The sequence below is a fragment of the Gobius niger genome (genome assembly GCF_951799975.1).
Source record: "Gobius niger genome assembly, chromosome: 3".
In the NCBI taxonomy this organism is placed as follows: domain Eukaryota; kingdom Metazoa; phylum Chordata; class Actinopteri; order Gobiiformes; family Gobiidae; genus Gobius; species Gobius niger.
Window position 1 is genome coordinate 44,443,872 of NC_136854.1, and position 23,515 is coordinate 44,467,386.

At 40.3% G+C, this 23,515-nt stretch overlaps 2 protein-coding genes across 2 annotated transcripts; one reads left to right on the forward strand and one right to left on the reverse strand.

Moving 5' to 3' along the window:
- Positions 1-4,706: 4,706 nt before the first annotated feature.
- Positions 4,707-10,598, forward strand: LOC306961118 (verrucotoxin subunit beta-like; the record flags this gene model as incomplete). Its single annotated transcript, XM_079553734.1, has 2 exons — positions 4,707-4,781; positions 8,767-10,598. The coding sequence occupies exons 1-2, from the start codon at positions 4,712-4,714 to the stop codon at positions 10,596-10,598; spliced, it is 1,902 nt and encodes a 633-aa protein (XP_079409860.1). The 5' UTR covers positions 4,707-4,711.
- A 5,118-nt stretch (positions 10,599-15,716) lies between these two features.
- Positions 15,717-22,282, reverse strand: yju2b (YJU2 splicing factor homolog B; the record flags this gene model as incomplete). The annotated part of the gene is made up of 8 exons (XM_079553735.1): positions 22,234-22,282; positions 22,073-22,155; positions 21,942-21,997; positions 19,988-20,048; positions 19,725-19,867; positions 17,669-17,841; positions 17,089-17,227; positions 15,717-16,114 (listed from the first exon to the last, which is right to left on the reverse strand). Exons 3-8 carry the CDS (start codon positions 21,988-21,990, stop codon positions 15,717-15,719), a joined length of 963 nt encoding a protein of 320 aa, XP_079409861.1. The 5' UTR covers positions 21,991-21,997; positions 22,073-22,155; positions 22,234-22,282.
- Between the last annotated feature and the right edge of the window lie 1,233 nt (positions 22,283-23,515).

A 23,515-nucleotide genomic window follows, 5' to 3' on the forward strand; every position in this document is an offset into this window, starting at 1 on the left:
TGGAGGCTGAATCCAGATTTGAACGCATCGTGTGTTCTTAGATTTAGATCTGAGGCTGTGATTTCGAGCTGTATGCAGCCTAATGAAGAGGTTTGCATACAGTGTAAGTAAAGCGGTGTCTTCAAATTTGAAATTTGTGCTGGCAAACATGTTTTATTTCGGACTAGCAAGAGTTTTCAGTGTAATCCAGTATCTCAAGAGTCACTCAAAAGGTCACACTTATGGCCTCAAAAGTATATTGCCCAGCTTTCAACACTAATCACGACTCTGGGTGCACACGGAGCTCGTTATAATTGTTGAAAAAAGGAGGGGCCAAGAAGCAGAGGAGATTTGCTCTCTGTAGAAATAATTGTGACTCTTTCTGATCTAAATAAACAAATAATGAGAAAACAAAAGTTACAGCAAGTAGTTTAGTTTCAAGTCTAAAACCTGATAATTAAACACAGGGAAAGTATCAGAAATAACGCAACATAATAAAGAATTAAGAAAAGTTGTGTAAGTGAAACCCAGTTGTTCTGAAAATAGGAAATGTGCAATGCCATTATTGCTTCATACTAACATACTAATGCCATGATTTAATTTTTTATATTTACTATAAAATGATATTAAAGAGTGTGATTGTTTTGATTGTGAGTGTGTAACATGTTTTAATCCATATTATTTCCAGGTTGATGACGTTAATTTCCCACAGAGACAGGGAATTTACAGGAGGAATTCTGATGCAGGAGGGTCTGATTCAGGACGGGAGCTGATGAGCCGAGAACAATAATACCAATGGCATGATAAAATATGGCCTTATGCAGGCCGGTGTGTGCTTCTTTATTGTTGCAGGAGGCAACGTGGAAGAAGAAAATGTCGGTTTGTTCTGGATGTCTGGAGGTCGTTCCTGAGCATCAGTATCCTTTGTGTATCTATTTTGTGTTTCCAAGCAAGAGAAAGAAACACTTATTATCTCATCAAATATTTTAACTTGCGAATGATAGTAATGATTGATATTCATGTCATGATGGCTGAAGCTGACTCTGGTGAAAAGTCATACTTAATCGGTAAGTTTGTAGAAATTATACTGATGTGTTGATGTTTGCAAGGTATAACATTCTTTCCACAGGCGACCTGAGAGACAGGTTGGATCTGGCAGGAAGGCAAACACACATCCATTGGAGTTTGAATAAAGTTTAAATGGAAAGATTCATCTTACACACTCCCATTGTTCTTACATTTACTTCATATTTCATTATTATTTTCATTTATATATTTATAAGTGCTTTCATTTTATATTTACATTTTTTACATTAATTATTTTATATTTTATTATTCATTTCTCATTATTATTTTCATTTGTATATTCATAAGTGCTTTTATTCTATATTTACATTTTTACTTGGCTATATTTACTTATTTCATAGTTGTGTGTATTCATATTTACTTTATATTTGACATTTATTATTTTATATTTTATTACTCTTTTATAGTTAATAAGCTTTCATGTATTTTTAATTTTACAGCATGTATTTTAGATGTAGTGTTCATTTATTTAGTGTTTGTTTATTCTTTTCTGGCCATATCACTGAAGTCCGTCACTAGTGGCCAACACCGAGGGAGCGTTAAAGCCAGAATTTGTTCCCGCTTAAACCAATGATGGTTGGCAGTTTGTTTCAATTAAAGCGACAAAGGCATATAGATTGATTAGGACTTAGTGTGAGGCTAGATATATATTTTTTTTAAAATACTTTATTTCTATATTTACCTATTTTTATTATTATTATTATTATTATTATTATTATTATTATTATTATTATTATTATTATTATTTTAGCATTTTTTATTTTTCTATTTTATTCTTTCTATATATTATTACTCATTTTGGTCCAGTCAGTTTTCAGCTTATATTTTGATTTTGCATTTATATTTTTTAATCTTTGGTGCTTATTCTTTATGGCTTAGTTATTCAACTTACCAATTTCACTTTATTTCAATTCATAACTTTGCAGGTACAGATTCACAAGATAAAAGGGCAGGTATTCAATACTTGGTTATCTTGTGGTGAGGTTCTTTCATGTTATGTTTTGTGTGTGTTGCTCATTGCAGGTATGTTCAGGTCAAAAAGGAAGGGTTTTAAGCTCTATTTCAGAGGCCATTACGCCTGAAGTATAAGAGGATTTAATATATTTTGTCCTGAATGATGGTTTCTTGCTTAGCAGTTTTCAGTAACATTATTTTTAATCTTGATTAAAACATTGGAAGCAAGGGATAACAAATAATAAGGCTTACGATCTCGTTAGATTTGAATTTTACGGAAAATTCATTGTGCACGAGTGTATGAGCTTGCACCCTTCTCAATGGACGCTGCCAATTCTCCACGCCATTCTATTTCAACCTGAAGACTTGGAAGACAATAGGGAACTCTTGGTGTGTGTGGGCAGAATAATCCCAAAGACACACCAAGAGGTGTTACGGCACGATAGTCTACTCGTGATCCGTATAGATCTGAAGCACCTGGAGGTGTTTTGACGGGCCTCACAAGTATTGTGTTGAAATTAACCATCCGGTATGAAGATTGTTTCATGATTAATAGTTTGCTATGAGCATTCTCTTAATATGTGAATATGATTTTCATGAGAATTGATTGATTCATATCTTTGAATATTGTGTTGTGTTTGTATTTTATTGTATGTACATTTTCTGACTTGGACCAATAATATATCATTTGCAGGAGAAACTGATTGGCGGCTATGATCTTTTACTTATCCCTGATAATTGGCAATCAGGTCGGGGATTTGAGGTTTGGTCATGGTACCCCCTTTTACACGCCTTTAGTACTTGATGCATGTGTTTTTATTGGTAGCAGTATTTGCCCCGATTGGGTGATTAGTGAATCTAATGATGCACATGTCTCAGTACCTTGGGGTCACTGGGAGGGGGGTCATTTAATTCCATCACAATGACCCGTATAACTGTGTACTGTGGTACTTTACATGAAGTGTGTTGAATGTTGTTTTGAAATGTCAATTCTGTGTATGCTTCCACTTAGGGCATAGATAAACCATTTGAATTTTGATTTTATTCTAAAATCTTGGTTTTGGATTAAATTGAAACTTAGGTAGTTGATTCAGGTTTATTTTTAGGCTGGCGTTTAATTTTGATTTTTTTTCACTTAGTCAAAACCACTAGAAAGCTGTAGTTTTGAAAGGGAGGAGTGTTAGAGGATAACATTAAATCGCTATTTATCATACTGGGTCAGGCTGTACAGTCGTACTATCTCTGTCATAGCCTTGACTGTGGAGCTCAGGCGCCCACTCTCTGCCACTGAATGCTTGCGTATCAGTATGACGCTCTGAGAGGGTATTTATCCCTCTTCTGTGGAAGCATAGACAGACTTGAATGGTAGGACTAGCGCAATGTCTCGAGTTCATGTCTCCGGGTCCCGCACCGATGGTAAATAAACTTCTCCTGCATAAGACATCCAGACTGCTGCCTGTCATTCATCTATCCTCTCGAACACCATTGTTATTTCTCTAACAGTCCCCTGGCCACCAGGGGGTGGTATTGTCACAGTGTCAGCTCCCGGCCATGAGGACCAAAGAGAAGTGCGTTCCCCTCCTCTTGAACGCAACTCCAGAAATACCATTTATGTTGTTTGTAAGAATCAACAACATATTTGTGTAATGATTAGAATAAAACAATATTCACACATCAGACACTGACCTTTAATCACATCAATGACTGATGAGAATCAACATTGTTTATAGTTTATTGGTTTATTTGGTCGGGACAGTGCATGTTAATGAACACGCCACACCGGATCGTAGCCTCATTCATCCTATTGTACATGTTTTTAGTGAAACTGGAGTACCCAGAGTACCTACACAGACACAGGAGAACATGTAAACTCCACACAGAAAGGCCCCGTCCCTGGTGGGAATGGAACCCGGACCTTCTAACTGGAACAGGAAGTTTCTTTGGTTCAATCGTGCAACAGGAAACATAAAACATATAATATATGTTTTATGTTTCCTGAAGCTTGGTAGATAAATAATAAACTATAAAGCTTTAAAACTATGAGACTATAAGAGCATGCATGACGTAAATAAAATATGATAAAGACAACAACAGTTTGATGTGAGTACAGATGTGTTAGCAGCCGACCAGAGGCAGATAGAACTCAGTATTTAGTGTGTTCTTAGAGTGTTTTTATCATACAGTACAATACTTTTAATATCATTCATATTTAAATGAAGTATCTGTACTCTTGAGTAAAGAAACAATTACTCGTTCCTCTGTGTGTCGGGTCTATACCTAAATATATTAGTGATAAATGTGTGTTCACCTTAAAGGAACCACCAAGAGATGTTCTTACCTTAGACGAGTTCATGTGGACCTGTCTGGTCTTCACGCGTGTCCTCAGTCACGTAAACACAGACGGCGTTAGCATTTAGCCTCTCCTCCTCTATAGCTCCAAACCAGGTGAAGATAGAAGCGACCGAGCTCTTCCACGTTTTCCCTATTTAAATATGAAGTGTTACATTATAAAGTATAATTACACAACATTAAACAATGTGGATTTTCGAGGTGGATAAAAAGGGGAACACAGTCCAATCGACGAGTTAAACTTTACACAAACACAAAACGCTTCAGTATTTTCAGACGCTGTCATTGTTCCATCCGTGTTGTTCTTGTGCAGATGGATCCCGTCGGGAAAGCTCCCATGGAGATGGTGGCTCTGGGTCGGCCGTTCGACCTCGGGATGTTCTACGACTGCAGGAGCGACACCCTGATCCCAGGTACAACTTTATAAAAAAAGACACATCTACATTTTTTTTCCTCACTGTCAGACATGAAACAAGAATCAAATAACTTTTTGAGGTCAATTAGAATTTTAAAAAATATATGTATTTGCTAAATGTCAGAAGATGAAGAAGAATGGGATTGTTTTAATATATATTCTTGTTACTTTTTACAAAGCCAAACTGTGCTGTCCTCACTCTGAAGTTCACTGTTTCACCAGCTCGACAGCCAGATAACGGTGCCACAAAATGATCAGACTCTGACCATTGCTCTTTTAAACCGACCGTAAAACTAGAAAAAACATAAACAAACATGGAATTAGCTATGCTAAAAACAAGTTAGCTATGCTAACAACAAGTTAGCTATGCTAATATCGAGTCACAAATACATGCAAAACATTCATTACAGATGTCAAAACTCACATGAAACTAAACAATATAAATGATTCAACATAAAACAAACTTACGGACAAATCCTGTCCGAGCAACAACATCATAAAGGTCACCATCGGCTCCATCTGGCCGGCTCTCCGCCGCCAGCAGCCATCTTGGTTTTTCTCCCAAAGACAAACAAAAAACACTTTCTAAAAGCGACCACAAGAGGGTACTGTTGCGTAGCATATAAACCTTAAAGGATCTGTATCCTGCTATTTTAGCCATCCCAAAGAAGAGTTTGGCATTTATCTGATATATTGTACCTCTACCACTATGGAGTACTATTTTTTGTGAGAAATATAAGTATTTTCTGGGGGTATTTTGCAAACCCGGAAGACAAAACGCTTCGATTGAGTTAACTCCGCCCCCTCTCTCCGAGCGGATCCGCCCATACATTATTAGCAGTAAAATAAATATAAATATCACAGCAATAAGTGACGTTACTTCACGATGCAGTTATAAGGAGTTAACATCTGCAACACAGCTTCATAAATGGCTAAAACACATGCTAACACACATGCTAACACACACGCTAACACACATGCTAACACACACGCTAACACACACGCTAACACACATGCTAACACACACGCTAACACACACGCTAACACACATGCTAACACACACGCTAACACACATGCTAACACACACGCAAATACACGTTAACACACACGCTAGCACACACGCTAACACACACGCTAACACACACGCTAACACACACGCTAATACACGCTAACACACACGCTAACACACACACGCTAATACACGCTAACACACATGCTAACACACACGCTAATACACGCTAACACACACGCTAACACACATGCTAACACACGTGCTAACACACGTGCTAACACACACGCTAATACACGCTAACACACATGCTAACACACGTGCTAACACACGCTAACACACATGCTAACACACATGCTAACACACACTCTAACACAAGCTAACACACAAGCTAACACACACGCTAATACATGCTAACACACATGCTAACACATCTGCTAACACACGCGCTAAAACACACACCAACACACACGCTAACACACATGCAAACACACACTCTAACACAAGCTAACACACAAGCTAACACACGTGCTAACACACATGCTAACACACATGCTAACACACGTGCTAACACACACATCAACACACGCTAACACACACGCTAACACACACGCTAACACACAAGCTAACACACGTGCTAACACACATGCTAACACACATGCTAACACACACTCTAACACACGCTAATACATGCTAACACACATGCTAACACACGTGCTAACACACGCGCTAAAACACCCACCAACACACACGCTAACACACACTCTAACACACGCTAATACATGCTAACACACATGCTAACACACACTCTAACACACGCTAATACATGCTAACACACATGCTAACACACATGCTAACACACACTCTAACACACGCTAACACACAAGCTAACACACGCGCTAACACACGCGCTAACACACGCTAACACACACGCTAACACACGCTAATACACGCTAACACACAAGCTAACACACGCGCTAACACACGCGCTAACACACACGCTAACACGCGCTAATACACAAGCTAACACACACGCTAATACACGCTATGCTAACACACATGCTAACACACACTCTAACACACGCTAACACACAAGCTAACACACGCGCTAACACACGCGCTAACACACGCTAACACACACGCTAACACACGCTAATACACGCTAACACACAAGCTAACACACGCGCTAACACACGCGCTAACACACGCTAACACACACGCTAACACGCGCTAATACACAAGCTAACACACACGCTAATACACGCTAACACACACGCTAATACACGTGTGTGTTAGCGGTCACAGTCACAGTCACAGAAAAACACTATTTTGATGAAAGTCGCTGAATCCCGGAAAGATATTCCAACTTCTGGCGAGTGGCCTCTTCTTTAGGAAGACTGAATAAAGTCCTCGAGGCCAAACGTGCTTTTCTCCGTGACATTATCGTGAGGTAGGAATAAACAACAGGCGTGTCCAGAATAGTTTAGAAAGAGCTCCATCTTCACTTCCTTCAGTGGAAACATGACGTCTGTTCAGACGCTCAGGGGCGCGTTTGTTTTCAGCCCTGACCTGGAATTCAGCAGGATTCAGGAGGATTCAGGAGGATTCAGGAGGATTCAGGAGGATTCAGGAGGATTCAGCAGGATTCAGCAGGATTCAGGAGGATTCAGGAGGATTCAGGAGGATTCAGGAGGATTCAGGAGGATTCAGGAGGATTCAGGATTGCTGAGAACTGTGTGAATGAAGCCACAAACCACTCTGGGGGTGTTTTTGATGAGGAAATAGCAGAACAACATGGCTAAAAGCTCCAAAAAGTGGATTTTGTATGATATAGGCCCTTTTATGCTCGAACTTGCACAGTAAACAAACGTTTACATACATTTCATTAATAGTGGTAGCATTGCCTTTAAACTGTATAACTTGGGTCAGACGTTTTGGATTTCCTTCCACAAGCTTCTAACAAGAGTTGGCAGGAATTTTGGTCCATTCCTCCAAACAGAACTGGTGTAACTGAGTTAAATTTGTAGCCACCTTGCGTGCCTATGCCTTTTCAGCTCTGCCCATACATTTTCAACTGGACTGAGATCAGGACTTTGTGATGACCACTTCAAAACACTGACTTTGCTTTCCTTAAGCCACTGTGTAACCAGTTTGTCCGTTTGCTTTGGGAATTGTCCATTTGGAAAACCATCTGCCCCAAGCTTTAACTTCCTGGCTGATGTCTTGAGATGTTGCTTCAATATTTCCACATTGTGTTCTTTCTTCATCATGTCATCTATTTGTGAAGTCCACCAGTTCCTCCCACAGCAATGAAGCCCCACAGCATGATGCTGCCACTTTGTGGGAACTAATAGGGATCCTAATAAAGAATAAAGAATAAAGAATAAAGAATAAAGCATAAAGCATAAAGCATAAAGATACTACCAAACTGATTACAAAGTGGCTTATGGATCACAAAGTCAATGTTTTGAAGTGACCGTCACAAAGTCCTGATCTCAGTCCAGTTGAAAATATCTGAAGGAATGGACCAAAACTCCTACCAACTATTGTGAGAAGCTTGTGGAAAAAGGCAATGTTGTGTTTAAAGGCAATGCTACCAAATATTAATAAAATGTATGTAAACCTTGTTTATAGAACTGTGTAGAAAATTCTATCTCTCATTCTTCTGGCATTTAGCAAACAGAAATAATTCTAACTGACCCAAAAAAGTAAAAGTTTATTCTGGTTTCATGTAAGACAGTGAGGAAAAAATGCTAATGTGTCTTTTTATAAAGTGTATGTAAACATCAACAGCTTCTTCCAATCTAAAAAACATTGCTGATTCTAGTCGATACGTTTGTCTCCAGCCGGTTGGACACTGGCCACTCTAAGAGAGCGGTGAGGCAGCTGCAGGAACATCCAGCACACTGCTGCCATCTCCACAAAGTCGTCTTTTCATTTGATTGTTTTATTTACCACACTCTCATGTTTCCAGGTATAACTCTGTGGGACAAAGAGAAGCTGGACAGAGACATGAGAGAGAGACCCAAACCCAACACTGAGTTTAGGATCGTGACGTCTGAGTCCATCTCTGACAAGTCCTCTTCACTGGGAGTGGAAGCTTCGCTTAAAGCCAGTTTTCTTTGTGGACTTGTCGAAGTCGAAGGATCAGCTAAATATCTGAACAACAATAAAACATCGACCAAACAGGCCAGAGTCACCCTGCAGTACAAAACCACCACGGTGTTCAAAGCTCTGACCATGGATCAGCTCGGAACAGGAAACTTAACGCACTGTGAGGTCATGGACAAAGGCTTAGCGACTCATGTAGTGACAGCCATCCTCTACGGAGCTCAGGCCTTCTTCGTGTTCGACCAAGAGTCGTCTGAAGAGGAAAGTGTCCAAGACATTCAGGGAAACCTAAAGGTTATGATTAAGAAAATACCTTTCCTTTCAATTGAAGGAAGTGGATCTCTGAAACTAGAAGATCAAGACAGAGAGAGGGTGAACAGGTTCTCCTGCACTTTCCATGGAGATTTCCTTCTGGAGAAAAGTCCAACCACGTTTGAAGAAGCGGTTAAAGTTTATCAAGACCTGCCCAGACTCCTGGGCCCCAACAAAGAGAAGGTCGTCCCTGTGACTGTGTACCTGCTGCCGCTCATCGCTCTGGACGCTAAAGCCTCCAAACTGGTCCGACAGATCAGTCTGAGGCTCGTCACTGAGGTTGAGAACGTCCTGGAAGGTTTTCATGAGCTGGAAATGTGGTGCAACGATGTCCTGAACAGTCCTGCAGGCCAGAACTTCTCACAACTTTCCCAAAAGATCAAAACCTTCAAAGCTTTGTGCTCCGAGTTCAAGCTGGGACTCCAAGGAACATTGTCCCGGAAGCTTCCGTCGATCCGTGGAGGAGGAGAGCAGGAGGCGGCTCTGGCAGAAGTCCTGAAGAAGGCGGCTGAGAGTCCGTTCAGCGGCCACAGACTGAAGCAGTGGATGGAGGAGAAGGATAAAGAGGTCAACACCATCAAAACACTGATGAAACTGATGAAAAACACCACAACGGTCTCTTCTGAAAACGCTCTCACAGACAAAGTGTGTGACTCGGAGAACGCCCTGGTGTTCGTGCTGACCTCTCTGGACACCACTGAGCCGTTCCTCTTGGAGTTAGACCAACACTTAAAAGGAACTCAGCCCGACAGCTCTGACGCTCCGGAGCTCAGGCGCTGGTACAGCTCTCAAGACGTGATCGACTCGGTGAGACGCAAAGCTAAACGTTTTGGTGACTTTGCAGAAGCCAACAAGGACAAGGACAAAAAGATCCTTCGGTTCCTGGCCGTGGGTTTAGCAGATAAGAACCATGAAGGCTCCGCCGTTTACCTGTACGAAGACGGGTTCAGAGTCGGTGAGGACTTTGAGCCTCCGTCTAAACCTAAACCCGTGACTGTGAAGGAAGTCACAGACACCACTGTGAGCCTGCACTTCAGCGCCCCGTCAGAGGGGGCGCACAACGTCACTGAATACCAAGTGGAGTTCTGTGAGAAAGAACAGGGGGAATGGAAGCAGCAACGTCAGGATGAAGCAGGAGACGTCACAGTGACCGGCCTGAAACCCGACAGCGAGTACAGCGTCAGAGTGAGAGCCGTCACCGCTGTGGGACTGGGACCTGCAGCTGCTCCCAAAACCTCCATCAGAACAAAGCCAGGAGCAACATCAGAGCCGGGAACAGCCTCACATCTCAGAGATTTGGGATTCTGTGATGCACAAGTCACTGGATTCTATAATGGACTCACTGGAGAAACGTATTTCATGCCAGGCCGACCAGCATTTTGACTTGGGGGCCCTCACGACACCGCACAGATTCAAGGCCTGTAATAGCCTGATACTTTCCTGGTAAAGTTTGTCCTTGCTGGGCTGCACCACTCGGCGATAGGTGATTCAAAAGGCATTTCTTACCCTGTTGCTGATCCAAACAACTCCACAAACTCTGTAACACGAAAACTGTCTCAAACCTCAAACTCGCTTCAATTTGAGTGAACTCGTTTCCGTTTATTAAGCCTGCAGCGCCACCAAGTGTGCAAAGTAAACCAAGCTTTCACGCTCAAGGGTAATATCATGGAAATGACTTTCTCCAGTTTGTCATTAAAAGCTTCTTGAGAAAAGCATCACACAAAACGAGATGAAAAACGTGGATGAAAGCACACAGAAAAAAACATTTAAAAAAGCAACGACAACACGGCAAGAAAGTGATGGAAAAAGCGGCAAAAATACGACAAAAAAAGCCACAAAAGAGCAGCACCAATGAGCTTGTGTCGACCGGAGAAACAAATGGAAGACCAGAGTTTAGACACTGAACCCACCACGCTCCAAAACAATCCAACAAGAAAGTCGGGCCCACTGCCGTGTAAAGATGGCTCCCAAAATTCAAAGCTGGTCAACCAAACTGAACTGTGTCACAATAAAAATGTTTAATTAAAATGAAAAGTGTCATCATTTTCACATACAGATCAGCACAGGGATCTCATGCTCTTTCTTCACCTGTGTCGATCTCAGCCGGTTAGTGCTAGATGGTCTGCTCCGGAGGGACGGTCTGCTGTGAAAACGTGAGATATCATGACACAAATGAAGGTTAGGGCCGGGGAAATGGTTAACCTCTTAACTCCCGCCTGAACCCAGAGGATCTTTTTCCTCACGTCATCACATTTTTTTTCCAACATTTTTTTGTTGGGGATTCAACTCATTTTTGTAATTTGTTTTTGTCATTTTTAATCACATTTTTGTCATTTTTTTCCCGTCCATTTTTAATCAATTTTTTGTCACTTTTTTCGTCAATTTTTTGTCACATTTTTTGTCACTTTTTTGAATTTTTTTGGTCATTTTTATCCCATTTTTGTCAATTTTTCGTCAATTTTTTGTCACATTTTTTGTCATATTTTTGTCTTTTTTTGACATTTTTTTGTCAAATTTGTATCAAATTTTTGTCTTTTTTTGACATTTTTTTGTCAAATTTTTATCACATTTTTGTCACATTTTTGTCTTTTTTTGACATTTTTTGTTAAATTTTTATCACATTTTTGTCATTGTTTTGTCTTTTTTTGACATTTTTTTGTCAAATTTTTATCACATTTTTGTCATTTTTTTTGTCTTTTTTTGACATTTTTTGTTAAATTTTTATCACATTTTTGTCACATTTTTGTCATTTTTTTGGACTTTTTTCTTCAATTTTTTGTCAATTTCTTGTGACATTTTTGTGACATTTTTCCCACTTTTTCATAAAATTTTTCGTCACTTTTTTGTCAATGTTTTCGTCACTTTTTTGTCACATTTCCATCATTGTTTTGTTGCTAATTTCACAGCTTTTTTTTTCCAGAAGCTTTTGGATTGGGGTAAAGCCAAACTGAAGAAAGTGCTCGGTTCAGGTGGGAGTTAAGGGGTTAACCTTAAGGATTAGGATTATTTGTATTTTTAGACAAACTCGCAGCAGACCGTCCCTCCGGAGCATACGATCTAGCACTAACCATCTCAGCCCGATGAGGATTTAAGCCATTTTGCGATGTGTTGTTGCGATCACCTAAACGCTTGTTAAGTGTGACGTCACGACTTCCGCTTCCGGCTAATATGCGAGAGAAAAAACATTAAAAACTCTTTAATACAACAATCAATATTTCTGAAACTCAATGGGGAGTGACTGAACCTACATATGTCTCAGAGTCATTAGCCAAAAGTGCCGCACCTACTGCTAAAAAAGTAGTATTTACTAAAGTCGGTACTTCCGGGGTTAGCGTAGCTGCTCCGCCGTTAGCATTTATCTCCGCTAAACCGGAAGTACCGATTTTAGTAAATAATACTTTTTAAGCAGTAGGTGCGGCATTTTTGGCTAATGGTCCTGAGAAATAAGTATGTCCAGTCACTCCCCGTTGAGTTTCAGAAATATTGATTGAGGTATTAAAGAGTTTTTTTGTAGTTTTTCACACATTTTTTTTTTTTTTTTTTTTTTTAATTCACAACATTTACCCTACTAATTCTTATATATCGAAATTTAGCGATATTGACAACAAATGCTCATTTTGCAATCTGGAAACAGAAACTCTAAAACATCTATTTTACGACTGCGCATATACTCATGAAGTATGGTCCAAACTACAATTGTTTCTATCACAAAAAATCACTTGTCCTATTAAATTAGATTATCAACATATTGTCACGCACTTTAACCACAAAAATAGTAATATTGAATACATGGTTAACTTATTCATTCTCTATGGAAAATTTCATATACACAAAGCTAAATTCTTAATGTACAAGCCCTCGATCAAATTACTAAGTATGGAGATCAACAACTATCTGCAATCACTCAAAAATATTGCCAACAAAAAATCAGTCAAAACTTTAAACGTCGCGGAACAGTTTAACATTACAACTTGACAAATAGCCGGCGTTATCCCGTTGCCTTGCCTTATGTCACTAGTTAAAAGTATTGAAATGTTATGTCTTTCTTGCTTTTTGTGTTGTTGCTGTTGCTAGAATGTTGTCATTATGGAAAATAGATGGGTGGGGCGAGCGCCGTGCCGTCAGCACCTCCTGCTGTCGCTTCAGCGACCGCTCCACCAGGACATCACCCACATAATACGGAAGTAACGGTGTGACAATGATATTCTTCTGAAATAGCCTCACACCAGGCGGACAAGAATACATATTCCGTTAATCATGAAATTTGGCAATGGAACCAAAATCTGCACTCTTTACTTTATGTTATAATATATGTTTTTAACCTCTGTATACTGCCGTTCAAGATGTAATGCAAAAGAAATCAATAAAAAAAAATAAAAAAAAAAGTTTTTCACACATCTACGACCCCGGAAGTAGAGCTGTGACGTCACCATATGCTTTTTTTTGTGCTTCTTTAGTTATACGTGTCATTGTAAATCCTGTTCTTTACACCAGACTGATTTTGAGTCTCATTTCTGATAGAGGACTGTGATCTAACAGGTTGTCATAATGCATTGTTAAAACTGCAAACTACTATTCTTTCTTTTTTGTATTTCTTCTGTCTTTGTTTAGTTGTAGCCTGTTGTTTTGACTTCTCAATAAACAAAAAAGGGGGATAAAAAGATCAGCATTGATGTTTTTTTTTGTTTTTTTTTGCTCTTGTGGCCCAGAATCACAAGTACAGATAGAATAGGTCACAGAATATTCTAATCCGGGCACAATTTTGTAAATTTTATGAAGAAAAAATGAATAAAAGTGTATTTCATGGCGCTAAAGCTGGGTACCTGACTTTATGTTGTTGTAGTGTAAATGTATTTTTGCCATCATAGCATGTCGTAAACACAGCTTGAAACAGGCCTTATTCCGGAGGCTCGCGTGGGCGTCGCCATGAATTGTGCCCGCCCCTTTTCTCCTATCTGTTTCGAGTAATCGAGTAAACATCAGATTTGAGCGGATTTTCTAATTTTCCGAGTTTCAACAGTATCGTAATGACTCGTTTTCTAATTTTTCTTTGACTGACGGTCGGAGCCCTTAAAGGTGCAGTATGTAACTTCTTATGTGGAAAAAAAAAACGTTATATTTGTGCGTATTTGACCTTTTAGTGACTCAGTGGCATCAGGTGCGGACCGGCCATGTGTCCGTTCTGGAGGAGCACAGAAGGGCCACCAGTCCCGCCTCAACCAAATCTAAAAGCTAAAAAGAAAAGCATCAAAATAGCGAGAAAGAGAGGATGGAAACATGAGGAAAACACGGACACAAAATGATAGGAAAAATAATTTAGTAGTCTTTACTATAGGCTTATGCACGGTTTCCCCACGTGACGTCTTCCTGGACAGTCAGCCAGACGCAGCACTTCCTGTCGCTGGTCGTTTACGTTCACAATTAGCAGGTTCCCACACAAAAATAGCGATAGCTCAGGATCTGGTTAAGGACAACGAGTTACTGATGGAGTCACAGCAACGTGTCACAAACATCATGTTCACTGTGAATCAGCCCCAAAGGAAACGCCAGCGCTCGTGAGGGGCGGAGCTTTATCCTAGAGCTAAAGGCTAGTGTTGAAAAATGATAATATAACATATAAACAAGTAAATATTATTTAAACTAACAGGACGATTCTTTTTTGCGCAGGCTCGTTCAAAACTTTGCGCTAGTTTTATTTTTTATTGTGTGTTAGCTGTGTTAGCCGCGTTAGCCTCAAGACAAAAACATCCACCGTTATGAACACGGAGTTTCCTCCAGTGAAGTCGTTGCGTCTCATGTAATATTTTCTAACCTGCCCCAGTCACATCCGAACTTTTACTGGCTGTCCTTTACCAGATCTTAAGCTATTGCTTCATTTCTGTGGGACCTGCTCATTTTTAATGGGAAGAGACAGCGGACAGGAAGGACAGCGTCTGGCTGACTGTCCAGGCGGTTAATCGACAACTAATCGATTACTAAAATAGTTGTCAACTATTCCAGTAATCGATTAATCGTTTTCTAGTAAACACAGACTAAAATTGAGCAAAAAAGACATGACAATTATGTATTTTGTATGAAAACCTACTTTGTTTTTTAAAGTAAGGGCCTGCAGTGTTTTGTACATCATAAATTTTAAAAATATCTGTCTTTGTCTCGTCCAATCAAAGCAGAATTAGCACAAAGAGCCTCCCACAAACGTTTACTTTTGAAAAAATTGAAAATAATACTATTTCCATGCACCTTTCACAGCCAAGCGATTAATCAATTAATCGTAAAAATAATCGGTCAACAATCTGCCCCTCGGCGAGGCCCCGCCCCTTTCTATGACGCGATGCCGTCTGAATCTATGAAGGGGCGAATTCACAAAGGGTCAATGTTTAACTCCAGACTCATTAGAACATTGTGAATGTTGTACAGAAGAATCAAATCGCTGAAAGTCGCTTTACATTTTCCTAATTTAATTCACAAACATTAAATATAAACAATAAGGGGGGGGGCATTTCACTGCGCAGCGTCAGAGTCCGAGTCGCTGTAATCGGCCACAAGAGACGCGTTTCCCCCAGGACCGTCCCCCGCGCCTTTCACGTGTCCGTTATGTCCGTTTAGTCCCTGGTTTCTCCCGCCGCCGCCGTCCCGCCGCGACGTGAAAACCTCACAGTCCGTGGGGCTCCTCGCGACGGCGCCCGACGGCTCCGCTTTGGCGCCGTTCGTGCTGCGCTTTCGTATCAAAGCGCTTTGACCCGGGCCCAGGGCTTTGGCGAGCGCCGCCTCTTTGCCCCGCTGACCCAGCCTCTGCAGCAGACTCCCCACGGCGCCCCCTGCTGTCGAGGAGGAGGAGGGGCTGAACCAGGAGCGGCTGGAGATCTGCTGACGTTTGCTCTGCTGCTTTTCATCGTAGGCTGCGAGACAAACACAGGAGCAGGAGGAGAAGGAAAAATAAACACGTTAAAGAGACATAGAGTCAAAACAAACATTTTTATGCCATTTTCTGGTGGAATATCAACTTATTTATCACATAAATAAAGTCAAGTGTAAATCAGGCCCGTTTGGATATTTTCTCACAGCAGATTGTTCAGTAGAAGTGAGAAAAACGGCAGTTGTAGCTAGCGCGAGCTAACGTTAGCATTAGCCCGATGCTAACATGTAGCATCATGTTAGCATTCTACATTATTTTGGTATTTATGGGCTGTTGAACCACTTTGCTCCTCTCATGTCTTTGTATCTTTATTTAGCATAAAACTATATTCATAATTCAGCATTTGTTATTATACAGGCCTGTGTAGCACCTCATTTGAAAGCTAAGACCCAAAAAACTGATCTTTTTCCTTGCGTTGTTGCTGTGTGTCACCTTTTGTATCTTTTTCTTTTTCTTTTCTTTTTTCTTTTTTGTTGAATTTTTGTTGAATTTTTGTCATTTTTTGTTGAGTTTTTGTCATTTTTTTGTTGAATTTTTGTTGAATTTTTGTCATTTTTTGTTGAATTTTTGTTGAATTTTTGTCATTTTTTTGTTGAATTTTTGTTGAATTTTTGTTGAATTTTTGTTGAATTTTTGTCATTTTTTGTTGAATTTTTGTTGAATTTTTGTTGAATTTTTGTCACATTTTTGTTGAATTTTTGTCATTTTTTTTGTTGAGTTTTTGTCATTTTTTGTTGAATTTTTTGTTGAATTTTTGTCATTTTTTGTTGCGTTTACATCCTTGTTTTCTTCTCATTTTTTGTGGCTGTTTTGGTGATTTTTTCCCCTAGAAGCTTTTTGATTCGGGTAAAGCCAAACTGGAGAAAATGTGCTCCGTTCAGGTGGGAGTTCAGAGGTTAACAACCTAAAATGAGTCTTTGATTCTGCTGAGCCTGAGGGAACAGAGTGAGCGCTCACAGTCGGGCGTGGCGTAGGTGAGCAGCGCCGCCAGCCTCTTGTCCTCGTCCCGCTCCGGCAGCAGAGGGATGGACAGGTTGGTCCGGGCTCTCACCGCGTCGTCTTTCTCCTCCTGGTCGGTCAAAACCTTCTTCTCCGTCTGAAAACACAAACCAGAAGACAAAAATGTGACAAAAAATCAACAAAAATGTGCCAAAAATTTGACAAAAAAGTGACAAAAATGTGACAAAAAATCAACAAAAATGTGACAAAAATGTGACAAAAAATCAACAAAAATGTGACAAAAATGTGACAAAAATTTAACAAAAATGTGACAAAAATTAAACAAAAAAGTGACAAAAATTAAACAAAAAATGACAAAACTCAACAAAAAAATTACAAAATTGTGACCAAAAAAACAACATAAAAAGGTGACACATCACAGCAACAACGCGAGGAAAAAAAAAGTTTTGTGGGTCTTAGCTTTCAAATGAGGTGTTACACAGGCCTATAGCCAAAGAGGACAGATTGCATTTGGTTGAAGCGGGGGGTAAGAGGTTAATTCTCGATGCTGTGGCGTTTGTGTTCTGACTCGCCGTACCCTGAACTTCTTGCGGAGGGCGCTGTTGAGCTGAAAGTCGTCCTTCCATCCGGCCTGAATGTCCTGGATCTCGGACAGAGACGGCAGCGCCCTCTTCAGCTTCTCCCGGTCTTTACCGCCGTGATCCAGCTTGAACATGGCGTCCGTCTCCAGCTTCTCCTTCTCCGAGTGCTCTGAGGAAACAGACGGTCAATCCTGCGAACTCAAGGCCTGTCTCACCCTCCTCCGCCCCGTCTCACCCTCCTCCGCCCCGTCTCACCCTCCTCCGCCCCGTCTCACCCTCCTCCGCCCCGTCTCACCCTCCTCTAGGCCCGCCATGACACTGCAGGTGAACGATATCGATTACTGATTAACCTTTTCCCCCCCCTGCCCTAACCGAGTGCACTTTCTCCAGTTCAGCTTTACCCAAATCGAAGAGCTCACAGCCTATAGGCCAGAGTAACACCTCATTTGAAAGCTAAGACCCACAAAACTCATCTGAATGGATGTTTCTCCTCACGCTGTTGCTGCACTGTCGCCACTTTTGACATTTCTTTTCATCGCTTTTTTTGTTGAATTTTGGTCAAATATTTGCCACATTTTCATCGTTTTTAGTCGCTTTTTTGTTGGTCTTAAGATGCATTTTCCTCATTTTCAAAATTAGTCGAAAACAAGGATGAAAACGCAACCAAAAAGTGACAAAAACGTGATGAAAAAGTAACAAAAATTTGACCCAAAAAGTGACAAAGAAGTGACAAAAATTACAAAGTGACAAAAGGAAAAAAAATGACAAAAATGTGATGCAAAAAGTGAAAAAAGGGGGGAAAGTGACTAAAAAGTGATGAAAAACGGCACAAAAGACTAACACAAAAGTGGCAGCAAAGTGACAAAAAAGTACCAAAAAAAAATGACAAAAAAGTGACTAAAAAGTAACAAAAATTTGACCCAAAAAGTGATTAAAAAAAAGTGACAAAAATGTGATGCAAAAAGTGAAAAAACAGGGGGGAAAGTGACTAAAAAGTGATGAAAAAGTGACGATAAAGTGACTAAAAAGTAACAAAAATTTGACCCAAAAAGTGATTTAAAAAATGTGACAAAAAAGTGAAAAGAAAAAGGGGGGAAAGTGACTTAAAAGTGATGAAAAACGCCACAAAAGACTAACACAAAAGTGGCAACAAAGTTACCAAAATGTAAAAAAAATTTGACCCAAAAAGTGATAAAAAAGTGAAAAAATTTGACGAAAAGAAGTGACAAAAATGACAAAGTGACAAAAGGAAAAAAAAAATGACAAAAATGTGATGCAAAAAGTGAAAAAAAAGTGGAAAAAAAGTGAAAAAAGTGACAAATATGACAAAAAGGTGACAAAAATGCAACAGAAATTTGACCCAAAAAGTGATAAAAAAAAAAAGTGAAAATATTTGACAAAAAAGTGACATAAATGTGATGCAAAAAGTGGAAAAACAGGGTGGAAAGTGACTAAAAAGTGATGAAAAAGTGACAATAAAGTGACAAAAATTTGACCCAAAAAGTGATTTAAAAAAAGTGACGAAAAAGTGAAAAAATGTGACAAAAAAGTGACAAAGAAGTGACAAAAATTACAAAGTGACAAACGGGAAAAAAAGACAAAAAAGTGATGAAAAAGTGTCAAAAAGGTGAAACATTTGACAAAAAAAAGTGAAAAAAAAGGGGTGGAAAGTGACTAAAAAGTGATGAAAAACGCCACAAAAGACTAACACAAAAGTGGCAACAAAAGTGACAAAAATTCAATGAGAAAAATCAGTTGAAATCAGTTTTTGTTGGTTCGTTGCACTGGCCAATAGGCTGTAAGCTTTTACATTTGGGTAAAGCGGGACTGGAGAAAATGCACTTGGTTAAGGCGGGGCTTAAGAGGTTAGATTCTCGTCCTTATTCACCTGCTGTTACTGCGTTTCTCGAGTCTAATAAGGCCCTTCTCCTCCAGCGGTACCTGTGGTCAGGACCTGCTCGTTCTCCTCCAGCCTCACCTGTGGTCAGGATCTGCTCGTTCTCCTCCAGCCTCACCTGTGGTCAGGATCTGCTCGTTCTCCTCCAGCCTCACCTGTGGTCAGGATCTGCTCGTTCTCCTCCATGTCCCAGCGTTCCTCTTTCCTCTGGGCTCCGCTCACGATCACGTAGTCGCAGTTCTGAGGGTCCGTCTGCATCTCGATGTAGTTCGGGCACAGGTGGCACTTCATCCGGAACCTGGTCATAATAAAGAATCCAGCAACAGAGTCAAATGTAAACAGTGGAGCTTCAGATGATTCAAACACACACAGTAACACGTCTCTGTGGATCAGGAGTGAGGTCATCAGCTGGATTTACCTGTAGATTGGGGTGGAGTAGTAGTTCCCCTCTTTCTTCTTCTCCGCATTGTATCGAACGCCTGAGGGACAAGTTAGAGACAAATCAGATCAGAACAGAGCTGATGCTGAAAGAAAACTGAAAACTTTTATCCTTTTAAACTTTCTGGAGAGGTGCTGATCAGGGCCCGACCGATGTGGACTTTGGGTCCGACACACAGTTCACACTTTCCATGATCAGAAAGGAGCAGATGGAAGAATAAAATTGTGATATTTATTTATATAGAAATATATTGAATAGAGCAGTGTTGTTTTTGGCCCTTTTAGTTTTAGTCTTAGTTTTAGTCCTTTGGACGAAAATGCATTTAGGTTTAGTCACATTTTAGTCATTTCAAAATGTGATCGTTTTAGTCACGTTTTAGTCAGACGAAAATTAAAAAGGTTTTTGTCAAGTTTTCGTCGGTTTCATTATAAGAAGTGATAATTAATTTCGATAAGTCTTGGAAATTGGGATAAATAAAAGCTTCTATTGGCTTTCTATAGCTTTTGACAAACAGATGACACCACAATAGGCACTGGCAGAAGTGGCCGACTGTGAACAGGACTTTTCCCAAAAGCGCCCGCTCTCCTCGTCCTCTGATCATCGCTTCGAGATTTTTTTTTTTTTTTTTTTACCAACAGCGCCGTCTGCACATACGGAGCTACATCAACGTCCTTTCTGCGTTCAGACGCCACGGTATTGAAAACTGTCCTGAGAAACAATAAAGTCCCTGTGACCTGGACGTCAGACGCTCAGAGGAGGATGTACGCGACTAGCAGTGACCGCACGCCACGGGGAGAGAGAGAGAGAGAGAGAGAGGCGCCGCCGCCGCATTATGAGCAGCTCGGCGCCGCTCCGGGTCACGTTTACCGTGTGTCTCTCACTCCGCGCACAAACTCTGTTTGTGAACGATCTGACGAAAAACGTTCTCCCATTTTTGTCTCGTCTCGTCTCATTGACGTAAACTCGTAAACGTCTCGTCATGTTCTCGTCCCCAAAGAGCTCATTTTAGCTCGTCAACGTTACGTTATCGTCATTAAAAAAAGGGGCGTCAACGAAAAGATATCGTTATCGTCTTCGTTGACGAAAACAACACTGGAATAGAGGCCGATAATGTTTCTTTTCTAAGGCCGACACCGATTACTGGGGATTTTGATTGGCCAATACTGATATTATTAGAAACTGTCTGGTCTATAATCCTGTGCATGATGCTTCTAAATGTGTCGGTGTTCGAGGAAAACACCGGATTATTTGTTGTTATCTTGTGTAAAAGGCGAGTTTAGACGGAGCGTTTGTGTTTGTGATCGATCATGAGACTGACCCGAGAGAAGACGAGACGCTCGCGCTGATGGGAGGAGTTATTTTGAGGCGTGGGACTGACCTGCACACGGAGCAGCTGGACGTGCTTTGAAGACGCGATGGAGACTTTATTAAAACCCTGGAGGGTCATAAACATTTGCCCTGTTTCCAAATATGGTCACAGGAGGTTTGAAAAGTGGCTAAATCTGTGTCAAAGTTACGCTCGGATCAGCTCCTCCGCAGCGTCGCCCTCGGCCCGGGTTCAGTTTGTTACTTCCTGCACCTGAGTTTTCATTTACACCAGTATGAGACAAACTCCTAACATGGGGAATATTTCTACTGCTATAGTTTCTAATAAAAGCCCCGGCCTGTTTTAGAGACCGGCTTTAATTTGCCTCCACCAGCCGCAAACCCGGCCCCTGTCAGAGACCCGGCCTCTGTCAGACCCGGCCTCTGTCAGACCCGGCCTCTGTCAGAGACCCGGCCGCTAATGCAATACAGGCCAGTATTAGAGAATTTACGGTAACTGAGTTCTGGTTTGTAGTGTTTTATTTCAGTGTCTTCCCTCACGTGACGTCATTGGAAACACATGTATGAAAACTTGACATATTTCATATCGTGTTAATCCTTGACTCACCCATCCCGATGTGGTTCTTACAGCCGTCACACCAGATGTTGTAGGGCATCTCAAACCTGAACGAGGCACAAACCGTCGTCAGCTTCAGAAACAAACGAGGAGCAAAAACATCTACTGAAAACCCGCCGCACCTGATGATGAGGATGCCCTGGGACAGCTTCCTCGCCCTCTCCCGGAGAGCGTGGGTTTTGTGGTAGCCATTGAGAGACCCGTGCTGCGAGAGGAGGCAAAGATCGGGATGAATCTCGCCGTCAAAGCCTGAAACCACGAGGAGAAGAAGAAGTGCACAAACCTTGGCTGGATCGAAATCCGGAGGGTAGTAGTGGTTGGTTCCTTTTCTCTCACCCTGTCAACAGAGACGGCGGAAGGTTTAGTCGATCTGGCCGATATTCCTCTGGATGCCGATCTAAATCTGGCCTATGTTTGATCTACTTTTAATGAAACCGAGAGCTCACGTGACATCAGAATAAAAGAGAAAGCAGTTGTAGCATTTCTTACCATAGCGACGGCCGAGTGGAGTCACTGCAGCGCCAACAACCGACTTCTGAAACAACACAGCAGAAAAACACCCAAGTTAAAGAAAGTTATAGCAAACGTCTAAGAACCACGAGGGCTAAAGCGGATCTAAAGCCAGCGCTGAAAGTTAATGACTTGTTTTTCGACATCCGCGCAGTAATATCTTCACTTTACTGAGCTTATGTCGAAATGCTCCTGGTATTGTAGGGCTGTGCAATTAATCGAAATTCGATTACGATTTCGATTACAACAGTAAACGATTACAAAATTAGCATAATCGCAAAAAATCAATTATAATTATTTTTTTTTGCTTTTTTTTTTCCAAATTTTTTTTTCTCCATTTATCATTTTTCATTTCATTTCATTTTCATTTTTGGATTTTTGTCTCTTTTTCTGCTGGATTTTTTTTATTTTTTTGATGGATTTTTTAATTTTTTTGATGGATTTTTTTAATTTTTTTGATGGATTTTTGTCACTTTTTTGATGGATTTTTGTCTCTTTTTTTGATGGATTTTTGTCCTTTTTTTGCTGAATTTTTGTCTTTTTTTGATGGATTTTTAGTCTTTTTTTGCTGGATTTTTTTCACTTTTTTGCTGGATTTTTTCACTTTTTTTGATGGATTTTTTTCACTTTTTTGATGGATTTTTGTCATTTTTTTGCTGGATTTTTGTCTCTTTTTTTGATGGATTTTTGTCTCTTTTTTTGATGGATTTTTGTCCTTTTTTTGCTGGATTTTTGTCTTTTTTTGATGGATTTTTGTCATTTTTTTTGATGGATTTTTGTCACTTTCTTGCTGGATTTTTGTTACTTTTTTGATGGATTTTTGTCTTTTTTTTGTGGATTTTTGTCATTTTTTTGCTGGATTTTTGTCACTTTTTTTTATGGATTTTTGTCATTTTTTTGCAGGATTTTTGTCACTTTTTTAATGGATTTTTGTCTTTTTTTTTGCTGGATTTTTGTCACTTTTTTGCTGGATTTTTGTCACTTTTTTATGGATTTTTGTCTCTTTTTTTGATGGATTTTTGTCCTTTTTTTGATGGATTTTTGTCATTTTTTTG